Consider the following 19,607-nt stretch of genomic DNA (forward strand, 5'->3'; position numbering starts at 1 on the left):
AGTCCCGTCCACCTCCCATCCTCGAGTATGTTCCAGGACAACGCCCCTCTTTTAACTATACCACCCCTAAGGAAGGGCCAATACAAATGCCTTCCCACCCAGACATGAATGCCATTCCATCATATGCCCAAGCAGCTAAATGAACCTAGATCAACTAGGCCTAAGTTAGGGCTTTATCCCTCTATGTCATTGGAGTAGCTTAGGACTATGCCATTTTAGTAATAGATACACTCAGCCTTTTGGCAAAGGTGGGAATTCTAAAAATCCAAAGATCCTGTCAACTTATTCTCTTATTCTTCTACTTACAGGGAGAACTAATGGCCTTGATGGGGGCTTGCATTAGTAAGGTTTTGAGGTCTACTTTATTTTATTTCCATGTACTCTTCCATTATGGTTTTCCTCCTGTGTGCCCCTTTGTGTAGTGTCTGTGCTATGCATTAGCTGTTTTGTCACAGTTGCCCTAGGAACCAAAGGTGGTAGGGACTGACTCCACACACTATTCATCATTATGGGCAGAGTAAAAGCTTACAGCTAAATGTCTTTCTTGGTTGCACGCCATTGCTTGGTCCATAGCTTCAGTGGACATCATGTACATGATTGTTTTCTCAGGATGGCTGTTGCATGACATGTGAAGTTTAGCTAAAGCCAGACACTAAAAGGCACGTCTACCTTTCCATGATGAGAACACTGTGGTTTTGGTCAGCAGGAGGCAGACAATTTTTTTTTACACTTGGACCAAAGTTGCAACACTCTGGCTATTTCTACTGATATTTCTATCTAATTCTATGGATATTTCTATCATACTAGTACAAGTTTTCACTCTTCTATTTTCTTTGGAGAGCAGCTCGAAACATCTGAGGTGTTCTCTTCTTACACTCTGTATAGATGGGGGTCCAGCAGTACAGCTCAAAGCATCTGAGAATGTGATCTTTTCTTGCAATACACACAGATGAGGAGCGAGGGGAGGTCCAGCCTGTAAGACTGTTGGAAGAGGAGGAGGTGGAGGAGCACATGCAGGGGAAAACTGGTTGAAATGGATGATGGGAATATGGCATATACTCACGGGACATGGAGCAGTGAAGTCAAACATAAGTTACAGTTAATGTTGCGTGTTCTTCTACTCATGTGGCACCAGTGAGCTGGGCTAACTCTTTAATTTTTTTTTTTAAACTGTCTGATTGTGAAGGCATAGTTAGGAGGGTTTTCTGTTGTTCAGTGGCCTCCTCACATAAATGGATTTTGGGGGAGGGGTGCAGTGAACAAGTAATCTCTCCAAGGGTGGTACTATAATTAGTTTCATCTTGAATCTCATGGTTTGCTCCGTTTTATTTCCACCTGAACTCTTTGTTTTTTACAAAATGACTTAAGACAGTGCTCCTTGGCTGACCATGAAGACATGCAACAGCACATACTGGAGTTTACCTGGTTAGCAAACAAAGAAAAAATGTCTCCACTGGGGGCAAGGTCATCAAGGCATGCATGTTTCCAGTGACATTATGGCATGACATACACTTGAATGGGCAATATAGATAGCAAAATAAAATTACCCATTCCTGAATTATGATGCTTACAGGACTCTGCTGCTATTCCATTGCCATGGCTTGGGTGTGGTGGGTTAAAGATATGACTAGTTAAACATCTGATGTCAGCAGATGAGAGAAAAATGCATATATAAAGTACAAAAGGGAAAGCACAGTTACAAAGATAACTTATAAAGTATATTTTTGTAAAATCTTACCACAAAAGTAGACAGTCTTCTCTTCACTGTTGCAATATTTTTCACCCTAGGATCTCCTGCCAAGGATAGCCCTATGTCTAGGCAGTATACCAAAGCCTTTGGATCTTGTATGTGCTGTATATGTCACACATTTGCTCCCCGGACAAGACATAGGGCATAAACATTACATACAAATGCAGTTCCCCCAAACTGAATTGCTTCAGTAGAGAACAATCTTCAAAGGACAAAAGGAGGTTATAAAAATGCATATGAAAAAGAGGAACCCTCGGCCAGGAGGGTGGCCAAACCAAAACCAAAAAGGAAAAGAGGGGACTAGAAGGAGGGAGCGAACACTGCATCAGTGAAGAGAAGGACATCTGCTGTTATAGTAAGACTTTGCACAATTCTACTATCTCCTTCTGTGTTACTGATGCAGTACAGTATTCTTTACCTGACTGAGAGTACAAAAGCTCCAGAAAAGGAGTGGGAGTTGGAAGGCTGAGAAGAGCAACAAACCCATACAGGATGGCCTTGCCTCCGGAAAAAAAAAAAAAAGGAGGAATGGCTGTGAGGGCATAAAACTCAGAAACCCACCGAGCAGAAGTAAGAGTAAGCAACAAAATAGTCTTCCAGGTGGAGCAACTCATACAAGTAGGAGAGAACCAGAGGGACACCCCCACTGAAAAAGGTCCTGGCTATGAGTATGGCATTAGAGAGAAAATCTTTTCCATTTGGACATAAGAGGCTTTCTGGTTGTGAGTTTTCTTGCCTCCTGTAAAACCCTGAGCATGTCCTCAGAACAGAGGTGCCTGAAAGGGATCAAAACCCTATTACCCACCATGTCAGCTGAAGCATGGACAAGTGAGGATGAATGAGTGACCCCATGCCCTGTGTGAGGAGGTCTAAACAGTGAGGTAACTTGTGGTGATTATCACTGACCAGATGTATTAACAATGGAACCATTGCTGTCTTGGCCAAAAAGGAGTCACTAGCAAGATTCTTGTGGAGTCCAGCTAAGTCGACTGCAGGACTCCTGGAAGAAGAAGAAGAGAAGGGAAGGCATAGAGAAATATCCAGATGGCATGATACTCAGGAAGAGAAAAACAGGGAGCTGCCAAAAGTCCTTGAACTTTCTGGTGATCACAGGATGTCTGGGGTGTCTGTGAACAGCTCTTGAGAAGGAAATGGAGGCTGAAAAGGCAGGCTTGGGTTGAAGGTAAGTTGTTGGATCTACCGCTTGAATTCCTGCCTGAGACAAGGAAGGAGAGGCACTCTGAAATCCAGAGGGTGGCAATACTGAAGCCAAAGTGACCTGAGATACCACTGAAGGCTTCTGCATGCACAGTCTGGAAAGAGGGAGCATGCCAACAGAAGCGGCCATGAAACTTAGGGCCTGAAGAAACGCTTTGTCTGGAATGGCAGCAGAGAAAGAAGAGAATGAAATAAAGCTGTCAAGGACAAAACCTTTGGAGGAGGAAGAGAGGTCAAACATTGGCATTATCTGAACCCTGCAGCCCAGATAAACCATGATACCTGAGAGGGGGTCAGGACAAACTTTTGGAAGTTGATAGTGAACCTCAGTCTTTGAGGGAGAGATAGGGTAAATTCCAGAGCCTGTAACAGGCGACTGGGAGAAGGTGCCTCAATCAACAGGTTGTCTAAATAAGGAAAAATTTTAATGCCTTGGATCCTTGTAAAAGGCAATCACAGGAACAAGGCATTTTGTGAATACCCTTGAGACAGTAGAGAGGCCAAAGCGGGGAACTGCAAATGAGAAGAAGAAACAGAGAAATGCAAAACCTTCCTGGAGTGAGCGAATAGGAATATGAAGGTAAGTATCCTTCAGATCTAAGGACATCAGAAAAGCCTTGGGCAGCAACAGAGGGTTTGAATAGAAAGCATCTGAAAAGAAGGAACCGTAAGCTGTTGAGCAAAGAGAAATTCAGAATAGGTCTCCAAGTGCCCTCCTTTTGAGGAACCAGAACATTCTGGAGTAAAACCCCTTTCCTACTTGGGAAGTTGGGACAGGATGTATAGTTCCCTTATCCACCATGGACCCAATAAACTCTGAGCAATGAAGAAGCTGCTCTCAAGGAGGTTGAGGAATCCTTGAAAATGGAGGGAGACTTCCATACCATGAAGTAACCCTGATGGATGATGGACAGAACCCAAGAATCTAAGGTGATGAGCTGCCAGTTTGGAAGACAGAGGGAAAGCCAAAGGGATAAGGGAACCCAGTTGAGGGTTGGGGGGCAAAATGTCTAAGAGAAGCAGGCTTGTCAGATAAAGGAGGTATCTGGCCCACTGGCCCCTGAGAAGACTTAGCAAGAGGAGCTTGCCTACCCCACTTCCTGCCTAAGTGGCCTGATAAGGCTGCTTGTGAACAAAAGCAGACTTAGTAGGACAGTTCCCCTGAAACGCAGGGATACGTAACACAAGAAAATGTTTAAGGTCCTGCAAAGTTTTACCTTTTTCTTGAAGAGACAAACATAGCAGCAGCACCAGTCCCAAACAGATTTTTTATTTTCCAAAGTACCACCCAAAAACTTGGCCTTAACATCTTCAGGTAATGACTGCAGACAAAGCCTAGAGTAGCACCTCATGACAGACTCAAAGGCAGCAGCTGTGGAAGAGGCATCAGCAGCATCACAGCTGTATTTGATAGAGTTTTTTGAGAGTGTATTTGATAGAGTGGCGAGCCATCTGAGAGGTAGAATTCAAAACAGAGAGAGCAGAAGACTTTCTTTCATAATCAGGGAGGTCAGAAATAATCTGACAAGCCTGGGCAATCAAGGCCAGAGAATTTCTGGTCATGTGGGTCTGGTAACTGTTGGCCCCAAATGCCAAAGTGGAAGCAGTATACACCTTCTTTCTCATCCTCTTCATGCCCTACTATCCTTATTAGAAGGCAAAAGCTTAGAAGGCCTAGCAGAGGAGACTGACAGCATAGCAGGATCAGTGTAAGGATACTTAAACAGGAATTGACTATCATCAGGAACCTTACAGAACCTGTCCGGTTTAATTGGAGCAGGGGGCAGAGAATCAGGAGTCTTAGAGGCAGCTATAAAGGTGTCTAACAAATCAGTTAACACAAGAGGTACTGCAGAAGATTTCGGAGTGTCCACTCGAAGCAACTCACGATACCGTTTGTGCATATCAGACACCCGAGAAGAATCCCACAAAGTATTCCATCCTTCTGGCTACTGCATCCCCAAAAGGCAACTCCGGGTTAATGGATTCCTTTTCATCAGAGTCATAAGTCAAAGGAGAAGACATCCGAGAAGAATAAGACCAGGATCCCTCATCAGACTTCATATCCTCATCTGAAGAATCAGATTCCCTAGGCCTTTCAGAAGGAGTTGAGGTCCAAGGCGGAGTAGGCACAGAAACCCTTTGGGGAGGCTTCAGGGCCACTGAGGGATTAGTAAACTCCTCTTCGAGGGTCCTTAGGATGGACAGAAGAATGCTTATCCTTCTGTTTTTTCATATCAGGGATGTTAGACCTAATGAACACTGGCAGTTCCGACTCCTGATGAGATTCAATAAGAATGCCCTGAACCTCTTTCCTGACCAGAATCTGTGGAATCCCTTTAGGGCCCTCCAAGATAATCAACTGTGGTTTCTCCTCAATGCCTAGAACAGATGCCTCGAAAGCCTCAGAGAAGGTAAGAAAGGAAGGATTCATGCTGGCCTCCGATGGGGTCGTGGCAGAGGAATCCGAAGTTGACACTAAACTGCCTACAGAGCTATCACCTGATTCTACAGAGACATCTGGTGGAGACTGGACAGCTAAAGAATCTGGATGAGATTTCTTGGCCGCCTTCTTGATTAATGGTAGTACCCCGGGGACAACTGATTCTGCAATGCTATTCTAAGCCAACTGTTTAAGTCACTGGTTCTTGATATAGAAGTCAGATGTCTTCCCTGGCCATCTAAGAGTCTTAGGCACAAACATCTTACAAATACTACAGGAAAAGCTGTGGGAAGCACCTAAACAAAAGATACACTGTTTGTGATGATCCTTATGGGGAATCTGACTCCCACACTGACATTTTCCCTTCCTAGACAACATGAACAACAGGAAATGAAAAGAAAACAAGAACAGTAATAAAGAAAAAAGACCATGACAGGCACTTGTCTGACTCCAATGGTGGTAAGGTCAGCTCTTCCAACTCAAAATTCATGTCCCTCATGACCTCTGGTAAAAAGACAGCTTTGAGGAATTGTCTGACTTCGGGTCTGAACACCACTAGGGGATCTACATGCAGGCATATAGAACTACATCTCCACTGAGGCATGAGCTAAACACAAGGAAAACAGCTCAGACAGATACACAAGGAAAACAGCTCAGACAGATATACAAGTGCATGGCACTTCTACCTGCTTTGGGTTCTGGTTCTCCATTTGGCACCGGGGGAGAATATTTTCCATTTAACCTTATATGACTTCTTTCTACTTTGTCTTCTAGTTTCCTTCAAAATGTTTAGCATGTCCTCCAGAAATAGGGTGTCTAAATGGCAACAGAATCTTAACTCCTAAGTTACTAGTCTAAGTAAAGGTGTCACAGGAAGTTCACATGCTGAAAGAGCAATAAAGGTTTCCTGAACCCTTGCTATCTGAAGCAGGTGGAGAACCAACTCTGCAAGGGCCAGAAAGGGACAATTAGAGTAATGTCTAGCCTTATGTCCTCTAACTTCTGAGCTATGAAGGGGAGCAAGGAACAAACATGTCCATTTTTAGAAGACTGTCTCTAATGCCCAATCATGTCTGGAACAATTTCCTCAGTTGTCTGTTTCTTGGAGAAGAAAACAGGTCTGACTATATGATGTACACCTCTCACCTGTCATTTCTTTGAAAGAGTAATCAGTATGGCAAGCAATTCACTCAGCAGTTGTTTAAAAAGTAATTTCAAAGAAAACATCAAATAGAGTAAATGAACCTGGTATGCCCCACTGCACTGCACTTAACTACACTATCTCCATGACTGAACAAGCATGGAGAAAAGACCACACACAGTGAATCAACTCTGGTGCACTTACACACACTGCACTAGCAATATCTGTCAGTAGATGTCTACTGTTTTCTATGAATTGTTATTCTGCAAAAACCACTTTTCAGTGAAATAATGGTTCAGTGAACTTCTAATACTGATTACTCCTTCAGCAAAATGATGCTCGGTGAAACTGATGGAAACTGTGGATATATATTCCCTTCTCCAAGCTGCACACCTTTTCCTAAAATGCTTATAAAAATAAATATTTTTTTGAAAAAATAAAGCTAAACAGTGGTGCATTTTTATGCATTGCTTCTGCTCAAGAAATTAGTTAATATGTGTAGGAAATTCTAGTGTAAATATCAAGTTAAGGGTGATAGAAAAATCATGCAGAAACACAGGTTAAAAACAGAATGAATAAAAATAGTCAAATTGACTTTTTCACTGGGTAGCTATAACACTATCACTGATTTTTTTTCTTAATTGTTTAATACATAACTAAGCAATAAATACCTGCTTCAGAGTGTGCGTGCGTGTGTGTGCATGTGCGCATTTGTGTTTGCATGTTTGTTGTACATGCGCACCTAGGATGGGGATTTGTGAGCAGATTTAAACATTAGTGTAAAAGGCATACTTGGATAAGTGGTTACATTTTCAGAGATAAGCAATACATTCTGTACATAAACATAAAACCAAAAACAACAGGAGATTATAATGAATGTTTGTCTATTATTTATTTATTTAACATTTGTTTACCAGGAAAGTCCGACTTGGAACCAGCAGAGGCCTGGGGAGAAATGCTCCAGAAGCACGTCTTTGTACCATGACAGGAAACTGGGGCACCTGGAGAAAATAGACACGAACGCAGGGAGGACATGGAGACTCTGCAAAGAAGGCACTCCAGCCGAGAATTGAACCGGAGAACCTCTTGCTGTGCGGCAACAACATTAACCACTGCACCTGTCTAATGTATGTCATCGATGTTAAAAAAAAACAAAAAGAAAAATCTGAACACACATGGCATTAATACCACTAAAAGGTGCCACATCACTGCAAAATATCAAAACAGAATGAGAAAAATATATTAAGAAATGCTGAGAAGGAAAAAAAAAAGTTGGTTGCATTCATGTTACTGCCCAAATGACCTTACAAATGAGCACAAGGTGACACAAAACCAACATATGGGCAACTGACATGGGCATGGAAGTATTCAGAAAAACAAGTACTGGCTACTGAAGAATAGATGACAGATATGAAACTGTTTCACTTACATAATGTGCATGTGTAACTGAACACAACAGCTGAAGGTCACTGTTAGATATCTGTTATCATATTATGTTTTTTTTGTTTTTTTTTTAATCTTTTTGCTGTAGAAAAATTCTCTGTTGCAGTATTCATAGGCTTTTTCAGGGATCAGTAGTTTTCATCTGCTGGAGGATAAGTGAACACAACAAATAATTCAATGTTATCAATTCTGGCACTCTGTAGAGAGAGACACACACACAAAACTATTAGCAGTAAGCTACTTTTCTCTTCACAAATTAACAGAACTTGGTATTCACATAAGCCCTCTAGCATGTATGGGATCCTGTTTTAATAGCCAGTTAAGGAGCTTTATAAAATGATATTACTAGAGTTAGTAAACATACAAACATAGGTTATGATAATCAAACCGAGCGTCAGTGGGATACACCAGCATCCTCCACAAGTCATGATTTTCAACTTCTGTAGATTATATCCCATTTTAACAGCAAGAAACAATAGCTGCTTCTTTCCAGAGGGTGCTGCAAACAGTAGGTGAAGGGTATCAATCACGACAATAAAAAGCTTACTTACCAGTTTGATCTAAACTCCCATATGGGAATGCCAACAATGGTGCATACAGAGGTTCCTTTGTGTGTTGCAGAACTGAATTCCTTTTGTAAATTTCTTCCACTACATCAAGATTTGAGCTGTTCTCCTAAAGGACACAGAAACAAATAAAAACAGTCACTTTTACAAAGTACACTGCTCACCATACAAACTTCAGTTCTACATGAAAAGTATTTACTAGTTGATAATGAAGCATAACATCGGGAAAGGGCTTCTGGGCTTTTTTTCACTGTTCAAGGCTAATGATATACAACTACACAGCATTATGCTTAGTTTTAGTGGCAAGTGAAATACACTGCCCAGTTTACACATGCTCTGTGTGCCCTTTCTAACAGACACACAGCCTCTCAGCTGCTTTACTGACATATATACAGTCCATAAACAGAATCTCAACCCTGTCAATGCACAGTAAGAGGAAATCTATGGAGTGCTGTGTAGGAATTGTGCATTTTAACACTACACTAAACATCTTGCAATAGTTATCAGTGCAAAACCACTACGGAATGTGGGCAACATAGTAACCTAGGTGCCCCGAGTACCAAAAATACAGTTAATACCTCTGCAAAGTAGCAGTGAAATGAAAATTCCACAGCCTGTGAGTTCTGAATATCCACAGAACTGTTGGCACTCCTACAAAGGGGAATGGAAAAGTACAGTTGTGTACATTTACCATAAATGTAGATGTTAGAGTGTATTCACTGTTGCAGTCATCACACTTGGGTTATCTGCCTGCAGGTAGACCTCAGTCAGCCCGAATACCAGAGACTTGGGATTTCTGCATCAAATGCTGTCCCTTCTTCCATGACATCAGTCGTCAGGGGTATAAAACAGACAGACGATGCCATTACGCCAGTTTTTCTTGCCCCAAATGTCAGGAGCCCCCAAATAGGAAGCTAGTATATGGTGGGGAACACCACCAGCAAAAAGTAAATACCACTGCCAGTAAAAATGGCCATAGTGAGGAGAGGCAGAAAGGATAGAGAAAACCAGGGGCTGGAGGGAGGGAAACCGGGACTGCAACAGTGAATACACTCGAACATCTACATTTATGTTTATTTAAGTGTACACAACTGTACTATGTTCTAGTGTTTCACTGTTGCAGTCATCACACTTGGGTTGATTCCCAAAGATGAGGAAGGGTGGAGGCAGTCAAGAAGTGTTAGGGCTGGCTAGCAGGACTTGTAACACTGCTGTAGCAAATCCAGCTTGGGAATTAGAAAAAATTAAGTGGTAATGCTAGGTGAAGGTGTGTACAGAATTCCAAGTTGCAGCTTCCAGAATGTCCCTGGTAGGGTCTCCCCTGAGAAATGCTGTAGAGGTGGAAGAAGCCCTAGTGGAATGTGATCTGATCCCCTGTGGTGTAGGTTTTCCATGGTGCTTGTAGCAGAAATGGATGCAGTGTGCTATCAATTTGGAAATGGTTTGTTTTGAAATGGCCTTGCCCTCTGCCCCTGTAGCAAAGCTGACTAGCAGCTAGTCAGATTTTCTTAAAGTTTTAGTCCTGTCAAGGTAGAACCTGAGATGTCTGTGCACGTCCAAGGAGTGCAGGATCCTCTCCCCTTTATTCTGAGGATTAGGGAAGAAGGTTGGCAAATGGATGGATTGGTTTAGAGCCACACTGGACACCACCACAGGCATAAAGGACGGGTTTAGTCCTGAGGGAAACCCTGTCAGCATGGAAAATAATGAAGGGTTCCACAGCCATTATGTAACTCAGACACTCTTCTTGCTGAAGTAAGGACAAAAGCAAAGCTGTTTTCCAAGAGAGGAATTTTAACTCTGCTGAAGCAGCAGGTTCAAAACGGGGAAGCGTGAGCTTTTCCAGTACAAAGTTAAGGTGCCAGGCAGGGGTGGGTGCTCTCCTAGGGGGCCTTAAGTTGTTAGCCCCTCTCAGGAACTGTTTGATGAGAGGGTGAGAAAATAGAGGTGGCTCAGTATTATAATGAAATGAGATGGTAGAGGCATGAATCTTAATGGAGGAGAAGGATAGGCCTCTGTGGAGTAGCTCTGCTAGGTAATCCAGAATTAGAGGTAAGGAGGGCACTGCTGTGTCCTTTCCTTGAGATGGATTCCAAGAACAATACCTTTTCCACTTTTCAGCATAGGATTTCCTAGTATTAGGCCTTTTGGCTTCAAGAATGACATCCAGCACCTGTTTGCTGAGGGTTGGTGGTGTATTCAGGTGATAAGCCAGGCTGCAAGGTTTAAGGTTTGCAACTGTGGATGCAAAATCTGTCCCTCCTGCTGAGACAGCAGGGTAGGAGTCTAGTGAAGGTGCCAGGGTGGCACTGTTGTCAAACTGCATAAGAGTGGGTACCAGTGCTGACATGGCCAGTCTGGGGCAATAAGAATTGCCCTTGGCCTGTCCTATTTGATCTTGAGTAGTACTTTTGAGAGGATGGGCAGAGAGGGAAAGGCATAAATTGAGAGGTTTTCCCATTGGAAGGATAGGGCATCCACCTTCCAGGCCCTGCTGTGAGGGTTCCTGGTGTAAAATTTGCTCAACTGGTGGTTCTCGGGGGAGGCATTGAGGTCCACCTCCAGTGTCCCCCACCTATTGATTAGAAGGTTGAAGGTGTTGGGCTCCAATTTCCACTCATGTGGGTCTAGGAGATTTCTGCTTAGGTCGTCTGCCAGTGAATTTTCTTTGCCTGGCAGGAATTGAGCTTGTAGATGCACTTGGTTGCTCAAGGCTGTGTAAAGCTCTTTCCAGTGGACAGAATCAAACCATACACCTTGTGGTTGAAAGGCATACACCTTAACCACTGTGCCACTTGGCCTTTCAGGTTTCACCAAAAGAAAAATCCTCTAGAGGGGAGGCAGAGGGAACGGATTCCTCTGCATCTGAATCCTCATAGGACATGTCCTGATAATCAGAAGGGTCAGAGTCATTGGACTCCTGGTCTACAGAATCAGAATGAAACTCAATTCTTTGTCTCTTAGCAGGGGAAGGCTAGCTTCCCCTAATTAGGGTAATAAGGTCTTCAGCCATTCTAAGCATTTGTTTTTGTGGCATGGGAGCTTGAGCATGCACTTTGGTTGTCGGTTTTCTAGACATAGTGCATACTCAAGGCCTAAGAAATTCAGTAGTTTTAGCTAAAAAAAGTTGTCTGTTTAATTCGAACATCGGTAGGTCAGACAACACCCTCAGAAGCCGGTGCCTGCACAGCGGCTCAAGACCCATCCAAGGTAGAGACATCCGCAGGTTCCATAGTCGAAGAAGCATCTCGTGGCATACCGGACTCCAAATGGGTCTCAGCAGAGGCCTGTGAATCTGTAGAAGCGGGCATCAGGGGCTGTAAAGGTGCCTCACTGAGTACCGGTGGACTGGCGACAAGCTTAATGGAAGTGTCGTTGGCAGTTTTGGACCTATGTGGTCTGTCTCTGTCTTTATCTTTATGTTTTGTCAGAAGAGCGGTAGTCGGATGGCTTATCGAAGCCATTTCAGAATACAGAGAACGAGAGTGAAAGAATTTAGTGACAAAGATAGCCCGAAGACGAATGGTTCGGGTGTTTAACAAGGCACAAAACCGATTGCGAGGGATGTCATAGTCTGGGCCTAAACAGATGACACAGTAAGAATGAAAATCTCTGTGAGGTATTTGCTTTCTACAGGTAAGACAATTATTAACTTTTTCTGACATCGGTTAGAGCAAGAAAAAAGGATCCCCAACGGGGTACTTAGCTTTAGACGACTTCAGGTTTGAAACTTGAAAAATGAAAATTTCAAGTAGCAGCCAACCGGCACTTATTAACTGCTTCTGCTTCGGGCTCCTCGGCAAGAAAGACTAATGTAATGGCATCGGCTGCCTGTTTTATACCCCTGATGACCTGACGTAATGGAAGAAGTGACAGCATCCGATGCAGAAATCCCAAGACTCTGGTATTCGGGCCAACTGAGGGCTACCTGCAGGCAGATAACCCAAGTGTGATGACTGCAACAGTGAAACACGAACAATATCTGAAGATGCGAAAGAAGTCGTCGGTTTGTGTTGAGTATCGGTAATGCGAAGAACTTCCTCAGAAGCCGGTGTCTGCTCAGCGGCTCCAGACCCATCCAAGGTAGAGACATCTGCAGGTTCCATAGTCAAAGAACAGTCTCGCAGCATACCGGACTCTGAATGGGTCTCGGTAGCGGCCTGCGAATCCATCGAAGTGGGCATCATTGGCTGCGAAAGTGCCTCGCTGAGTACCGACAAACTGGTGATTAGTTTAACGGAAATGTTGTCAGCAGTTTTGGACCTTTATCCTTATGTTTTTTCGGATGATCAGTAGTCAGATGGCTTACCGAAGCCATTTTGGAATATGGAGATCAAGAGCAAAAGTATTTAGCGACAATAAGGGCCTGACGAGGAATAATTCAGGCATTGAACAAAGCACAAAAGCAAGAGCGAGGAACGTCGTGGTCTGGGCCTAAACAGGTGATGCAGTAAAAATGGAAATCTCGGTGTGGTATTTACTTTCCACAGGCGAGACAATTGTTAACTTTTTTCTGACATTGGTTAGAGCAAGAAAAAAGGATCTCCAATGGGGTACATAAATTTAGAAGACATCAGGATGATTCAATTTGGAAACGAAAACTCAGGTAGCGGCCGACCGGCACTCATGCAAACTGCTTCTGCTTTGGGCTCCTCGGCAAGAAAGACTGATGTAATGGCGTCTGCTGCCTGTTTTTATACCCCTGACAACCTGACGTCAGTCCTGGAGCGATATTAACCGACGCAGAAATACTAAGTCTCTGGTATTCGGGTTGACTGAGGGAGGCCTGCAGGCAGATAACCAGTGCGATGACTGCAATAGTGAAACACGAAGAACATCTAAGGTTATCTAGGCCGTAGGCAGTTTTTTTTCCAAATACCTTTACTGAATCAGCACTTGTGACACAGGCAAATTTACATTCATATAAAAGTAATCAAACTATATTAACATAACAAACATTATACTTTACATATATTGCTATATATCATATAACCTAAGCAATATTACATAAATTATTCAATTCCTGGGTTTTTTAAACATCTTTATAAACCATCACTTACTACACAGGCAATCATATATTTATATAAATGAAAACAAACTACACTGACACAATCCTAGTTGCAAGTAATTGATATCACAAACCATACTGACACACTCCTGGTTGTAAACAATATTCATCACTTATAATCTACCCAATTTTTCTCACTGAAACATTACATTTAAGGGTACTTTTCCGTTAACGGGGCAACAGGTATAATGAGCAGTTACAATGTTAGCACGCAGTGGAAATGATCACACTGCTGCCGCTGATGTATATATAAATCATCCCCTTAACAAACCACACCAGTCTGGTTTCTTTTAACTGCAATAACCCACCTCTCAATGCCCTCAATAAAGAATTCTCCAGTTTTTAAGCTAGATGTGCTCCGTTTCTTGTTATGCATGAAAGGTTAACTGCCACACAAACGCACCGCAAACAAGCCATACGTGAGCTGTACCTCTCAACCTCTTGGCTCCGGACATCTGGACAAAACCGGTAATAATGAGGTGAGAAAAGTCCAGAAATACCAACAAATGTAAAATATGACTCTTATAAGCTTAGAAAGTTGATCACAGATTTTGCATTACCATGAATGTTGTAAACAGTGTAAAGTGTGAAATTCACACCTTACATTGATTTTCCAAGTTCAGCATTCAGTGATCTGATGCAAAGCCAAATTTTTCATGAGAAGTAGACCAAATTTTATGAGGCAGAAATCAGGAAGTTCTGCAAAAATCTAGATAATCACAAGTTAGGACCGATACATAGGATTCAGAATATTTGGCCTACACTGCACAAATTAAAAATGGAACCTTTTTCACTCCTGTATGTTTTACAGCCATCTCCACACACATGCATACACACACACACACACACACACACACACACACACACACACACACACACACAAAATACAGCCATCAACTCAACACTGACAGATATGCTTTTAATTTAAATAAATAATAAATACATTTATTACATTACTTTAAGGATCATCGTGACCGCATGCTAACATTGCAACTGCTCATTATACCTGTTGCCCCGATAATGGAAAAGTACCCATTTAAGTCCTGCTGCCTTTTAAACCTCATTCCTCCCTTGTATGTATTGTTCCCACAATTCCCATTTTTTCCTATGTAGTTTGCTCCTACCCCTTTCTAAAGATCTCAGTTCCAGTTGTTTTATTTCCATTTTCTAGTAATTGTTTTTCTGGCAGCCACCATTATTAGACACGGTAAGGCCTTACCATGTCTAGGCAATTCCAATTCTGTATCATAGCTCGGAAAAATAATCTCCCGCATCAGACCAATTTGCCCACCCAGCATCTCCGACAGTGTAGCTATGCAGATTTGTTAATACAGAATATGAGGTAGTACAGTGGATGACAGAACTTTGGAAAAGCATTTTCCTCATCATTTTACCTAAGTGTCAGTAAACAAGTGAGCTACATAAAAAGAACCCAGCATTAGTGTTATAGAGAAATAATCTGCAAAGATTAACTTTACAGAAAGAAGAAATGGAACTGGCAAAGGGTTCTAAATTGCAGGGAACTTGCATATGTACATGGGTTACCAAAAAGCACATCAGTATCAGACATGGTCAAGATGCTTATAGGCCATCTTTCCTTGATTGTAGAAGGTGAAAGCAGCCAACATCAGCAGTCTAATAAAACATTATACTGTAGTTTGTTAATTAAAAACAAAATTAAATGCAGGTTTTCCCCAGATAAAAACAGGTCTTGCTTAACCAAAAGCGCAGCAAGTACCATTAATACAGTCTTAAAATGCTGGGAAATGAGCTCTGCTGGTTGGCCTCTATGAACATTAATACAGTCTTAAAATGCTGGGAAATGAGCTCTGCTGGTTGGCCTCTATGAACATTAATACAGTCTTAAAATGCTGGGAAATGAGCTCTGCTGGTTGGCCTCTATGAACATTAATACAGTCTTAAAATGCTGGGAAATGAGCTCTGCTGGTTGGCCTCTATGTACTCCTCTACCTGGAACAAGTTCACATTTCTTCTTCTAGGTCAGCTTTCACTAGCTGAATCTCAACCCCACAGTTGCTGCTTTGGACACCATGTCCCCTTTCACAAAGGGCAAATGCTCTCTGAGCTTCTTTCAATCATCGATGCTCACTAGCTCATTAAACAAACATGTTCTAATTAATACAGCCAGGTGTGTCTATCAAAGAAAGGCGCACAACTGAACAGAAACACTACTCAAAGAAAAGTCATTCTGCGTACAGTTAACTGTACAGTACTCCTACAGGCATTACTTACACAAACTTTAGACATTGTGGGTCACTTGTACGCTTCATTAACAGTGAGACCAACCCCTGTGTACAACATGTATACTGCTTATTCTCAAGTACAATGTAATCATACAGAAATTCTTCACAAGTCCTCATAACCTTACGGTTAATCTACAGTTTCTATCTTCCAGCAGTACTTTATTACTTATTTGCAGACAGCTGTACTTACTTTGGAACTTATTTGAACAGTACAATGCAATAAAAAGGTGAGGTGTGCAGAGTGTCTTTTTCACCACAGTTATCACTCATCTGAATGCACACTGTTTGCTGAAGTGCATGCCTTGTACCACCCCACCAAGAGGTTCAAATATTGCCTTATCCAACATATGAATTAACTGTGCAAGGCAACAGTATACTTCAATATTACTTTTAGTATAATCAGTTAAATCACAAGGCCAGGGGTGAATTAACAGAAACATTTATTTGTTGCTGGGGATATGGATGCCTGACTAAGGATTTTGCTGCAGGTGGTGAAGAATACTGTTTTACTTTTTATTTACAAAGGTGCTTATAATCTAATAACCATATGAAAAACAGTAAAGAAAAAGAAAAAAAATTCTTAAGTACCACATGTAAAACAATACAAAAAGTTACAGATGGGAAAAACAAATTTTACTCCTAGAAATAAAATAAACACACATAACCACCATGACGACTTTTAAGATTCATAAAACCAAACAAAAACTAATGAGCACGTCTTCCTCTTCTAACCGTTTTATTAAATCAGTAAGCTTTTTTGTCTCTGAGTTTGACTTCCCCAGACTGTAAAATTCATAATAATAAATGTCACCTTATAACAAAGATAAACACACCTGTTTACAGCAGTCAGTGAAAAATACAAGCCCAAATACAGTTTAAAGAGCCTTGCTTTTAAAACAGTTTTGATATTTAGCACATCCTTATGGCCACTCCTCCAAGCATTTAATACATTCTCCCACAAATATTCTTTTAATTCAAACTACATCTTCTGATCTACCAGTTAATGTTTAAAACCAGCTTCTAAAATATAATACACTTTTTTAATATTTGCTATAAAGACCACACAGCCAACAGAATGGAAGCTGTCCAAAGAATACTCATCATATATGACATCTCATGTAAGTTGCCTGCAGAGATACTCTAGTAAATAAACCCATATGTGGAAACATGCACACTGTGCACTGAAGAGTGCAGGCTTTGATGGGTGGGGGAAAGCAAAATATCATATTTGACATACAAAGTAGTTTAATAAATGCAGTGGCTGTCCTGTCCAGCATGGTCCCTTACTCTGTTTCTTGCCATGGTCTCAGCTGCTGTAGTCAGTGCTGCATTGCCACGGTTGCCTACAGTGCTTTGCTCTGTTTTCATACACAGCTGTCACGAATCCTGGGCTGGGACTTCCAAATGAAGTCTGCTACAGTATTAGCTTTTTGTGGGCTTTAATTTTCAATATGGAGCCAGTTCACACTTTGGCAGTTAACCGAATGCTTCTTTCATAGATACCTGTCAATTTGCAGCCCTGCATCTGGTACGGAAACATACTAACAATAGCTACCTATCAAAACTGGAAGCACAAAATAGGCTGTCATCTTACGAGTGGAATAAAGCACAGCAAAGTATTTTTTACCTCTTAGACCCACAACATTTAATATTTTGCATACACACACATTTGAATATTAAATTTTCACTTGATCAGATATTCAGTACAATGAAAACAATTCCATCAAATTCAGCCTTATCTATTCAATACACTGAATGCATAACAAATTAAAAAAACATTGATTTTTTTTTTGGAGGGGGGGCTGCTGCTCCACACATCCCCACTACTATAGATATACCAACTCTAAGACTGTACAACAGTGGGGAGAAGAGCAAATTCTCTCATTTCAGGGAAGACACACATCATGCAGTAATTCATTAACAGTACAAGTGAATTGAATAGATTAATTCACTTGTACTGCTAATAGCAAAAGAGCTGCACAAGACTGACTAATGGCACACATTGATGAAAAACACCTTAATGTAATGGAGGAAAACTTCCACACACACGTATTTTACACATGGTGGATTTAAGGGGTCTACATAACTTTATCAAACGTTTTATATAGCAAACACCTAACTGTCGAACACTATTTGACATCCCTATTTACTGAACTACCTAAACACTGAATGACTTTTTATCGAAGTGTTTTAGTTGGCCATCCTGAAAAAATGTTGTGCGATTGGCATGCTTACTGGCTGTGATTTATCCAATACCTCATTGTACTGCAATCTCGGAGCTGGTGGTGGTGGGGGGCAAAAAAGACACAATTCCAGCTCTTCACCATCAGTCTCATACAAAATGGCTTTGGACTTAGAATCATGACTTTATGATAAATGTACCAATGTAAAGCTATGCTTCCAAGGGTTCATTGTACTTCGCCTACAGCAGTAGCCCATTTACATGAAATCATATCACTCACAGAGCGGTTAACCAAACTACTCAACACATCGAAAAGCAAAACCAAGCTCTTTGGAATCAGCTAGAGAGTTAGTAAACAGAAAAAACATTTCTCCACATTAATGACAAACAACCATTTACTACATAATGTGCCCCTTTTAAAATACTTGGACATCTGAATTGACCCTACACTCGTCTTCCACTTTCACAATGCGAAAACAAGAAACAAAATCACCCACCTCCTACTCTGAACATGAAAAATCTTTCCATATCCTACCTTTGTTAGACGAAAGTACAGTTGTGTACACTTACCATAAATATAGATGTTCGAATGTATTCACTGTTGCAGTCATCACCAGTGGGTTATCCCTGCTATGGTAGCCCTCAGCCAGCCCAAATACCAGAGTCAGTATTTTTCTGCATTGGCTGCTGTCGCTTGCTGTATAATGTCAGGTCGTCAGTGCTATAAAGGAAGGCAGCCAATGCTATTACATCAGCTTGTCTTGCCCTAACCAGTCAGGAGGCCCTAGTAAATATGGTAAAGTGGCTCTGGTGGCTAAAAAACTTACGTCTCCCTAAAGAAAAAAGATAGACGGGGGAAGGAGGGTGGGAAACCAGGACTGCAACAGTGAATACACTCGAACATCTACATTTATGGTAAGTGTACACAACTGTACTATGTTCTTCGTGTTTCACTGTTGCAGTCATCACCTGTGGGAGGATTCCCAAAGCTAAGGAGAGGAGTGGTAGGATTAGTAAGAGATCTAGGCCTGGGTCAGCATGCCCTGCAGAACTGCAGAGGCAAACCCTGCCCTAGCCCTAGAAAATAGAGGTAGGTGGTAATGCTTGGTAACGGTATGGGCAGAAGTCCATGTGGCAGCTTCCAGGATGTCACTGGTGGGAACTCTTCTGAGGAATGCTGTGGAAGTGGAGGCTGCCTTAGTGGAATGGGTTTGAATAGACTGGGGGGGGGTCCCATGCAATGTGTAGCAGAAATGGATACAGTGCGATATCCATATGGAAATGGTTTGTTTGGAAATGGGCTTCCCCTCTGCCCCTGGGGCAAAGCTAACAAGTAGTTGTTCTGTTTTCTTGAAGGGTTTAGTACAGTTCAGATTGTACCTTAGCTGTCTGTGCATGTCTAGTGAGTGCAGAATTCTTTCCCCTTGTTTTGAGGGTTAGGAAAGAAGGTGGGTAGATGTATAGCCTGGTTGAGAGTTTAAATACCACCTTGGGCATAAAGGAGGGTCCTCAGGGAGACCCTCTATGCATGG

General features: G+C 41.9%; 1 protein-coding gene across 1 annotated transcript in view; it reads right to left on the reverse strand.

Moving 5' to 3' along the window:
• Positions 1 to 19,607, reverse strand: part of PLEKHH3 (pleckstrin homology, MyTH4 and FERM domain containing H3) — a 777,695-nt gene that overhangs the window by 229,333 nt on the left and 528,755 nt on the right. Inside the window, exon 6 of the mRNA XM_044054707.1 lies at positions 8,547 to 8,670. Coding sequence (XP_043910642.1) covers positions 8,547 to 8,670 — 124 coding nt within the window. The remainder of the gene's footprint in view (positions 1 to 8,546; positions 8,671 to 19,607) is intronic.

Source organism: Protopterus annectens, chromosome 13.part0, assembly GCF_019279795.1.
Source record: "Protopterus annectens isolate FY-2018-M chromosome 13.part0, PAN1.0, whole genome shotgun sequence".
Taxonomy (NCBI): Eukaryota; Metazoa; Chordata; order Ceratodontiformes; family Protopteridae; genus Protopterus; species Protopterus annectens.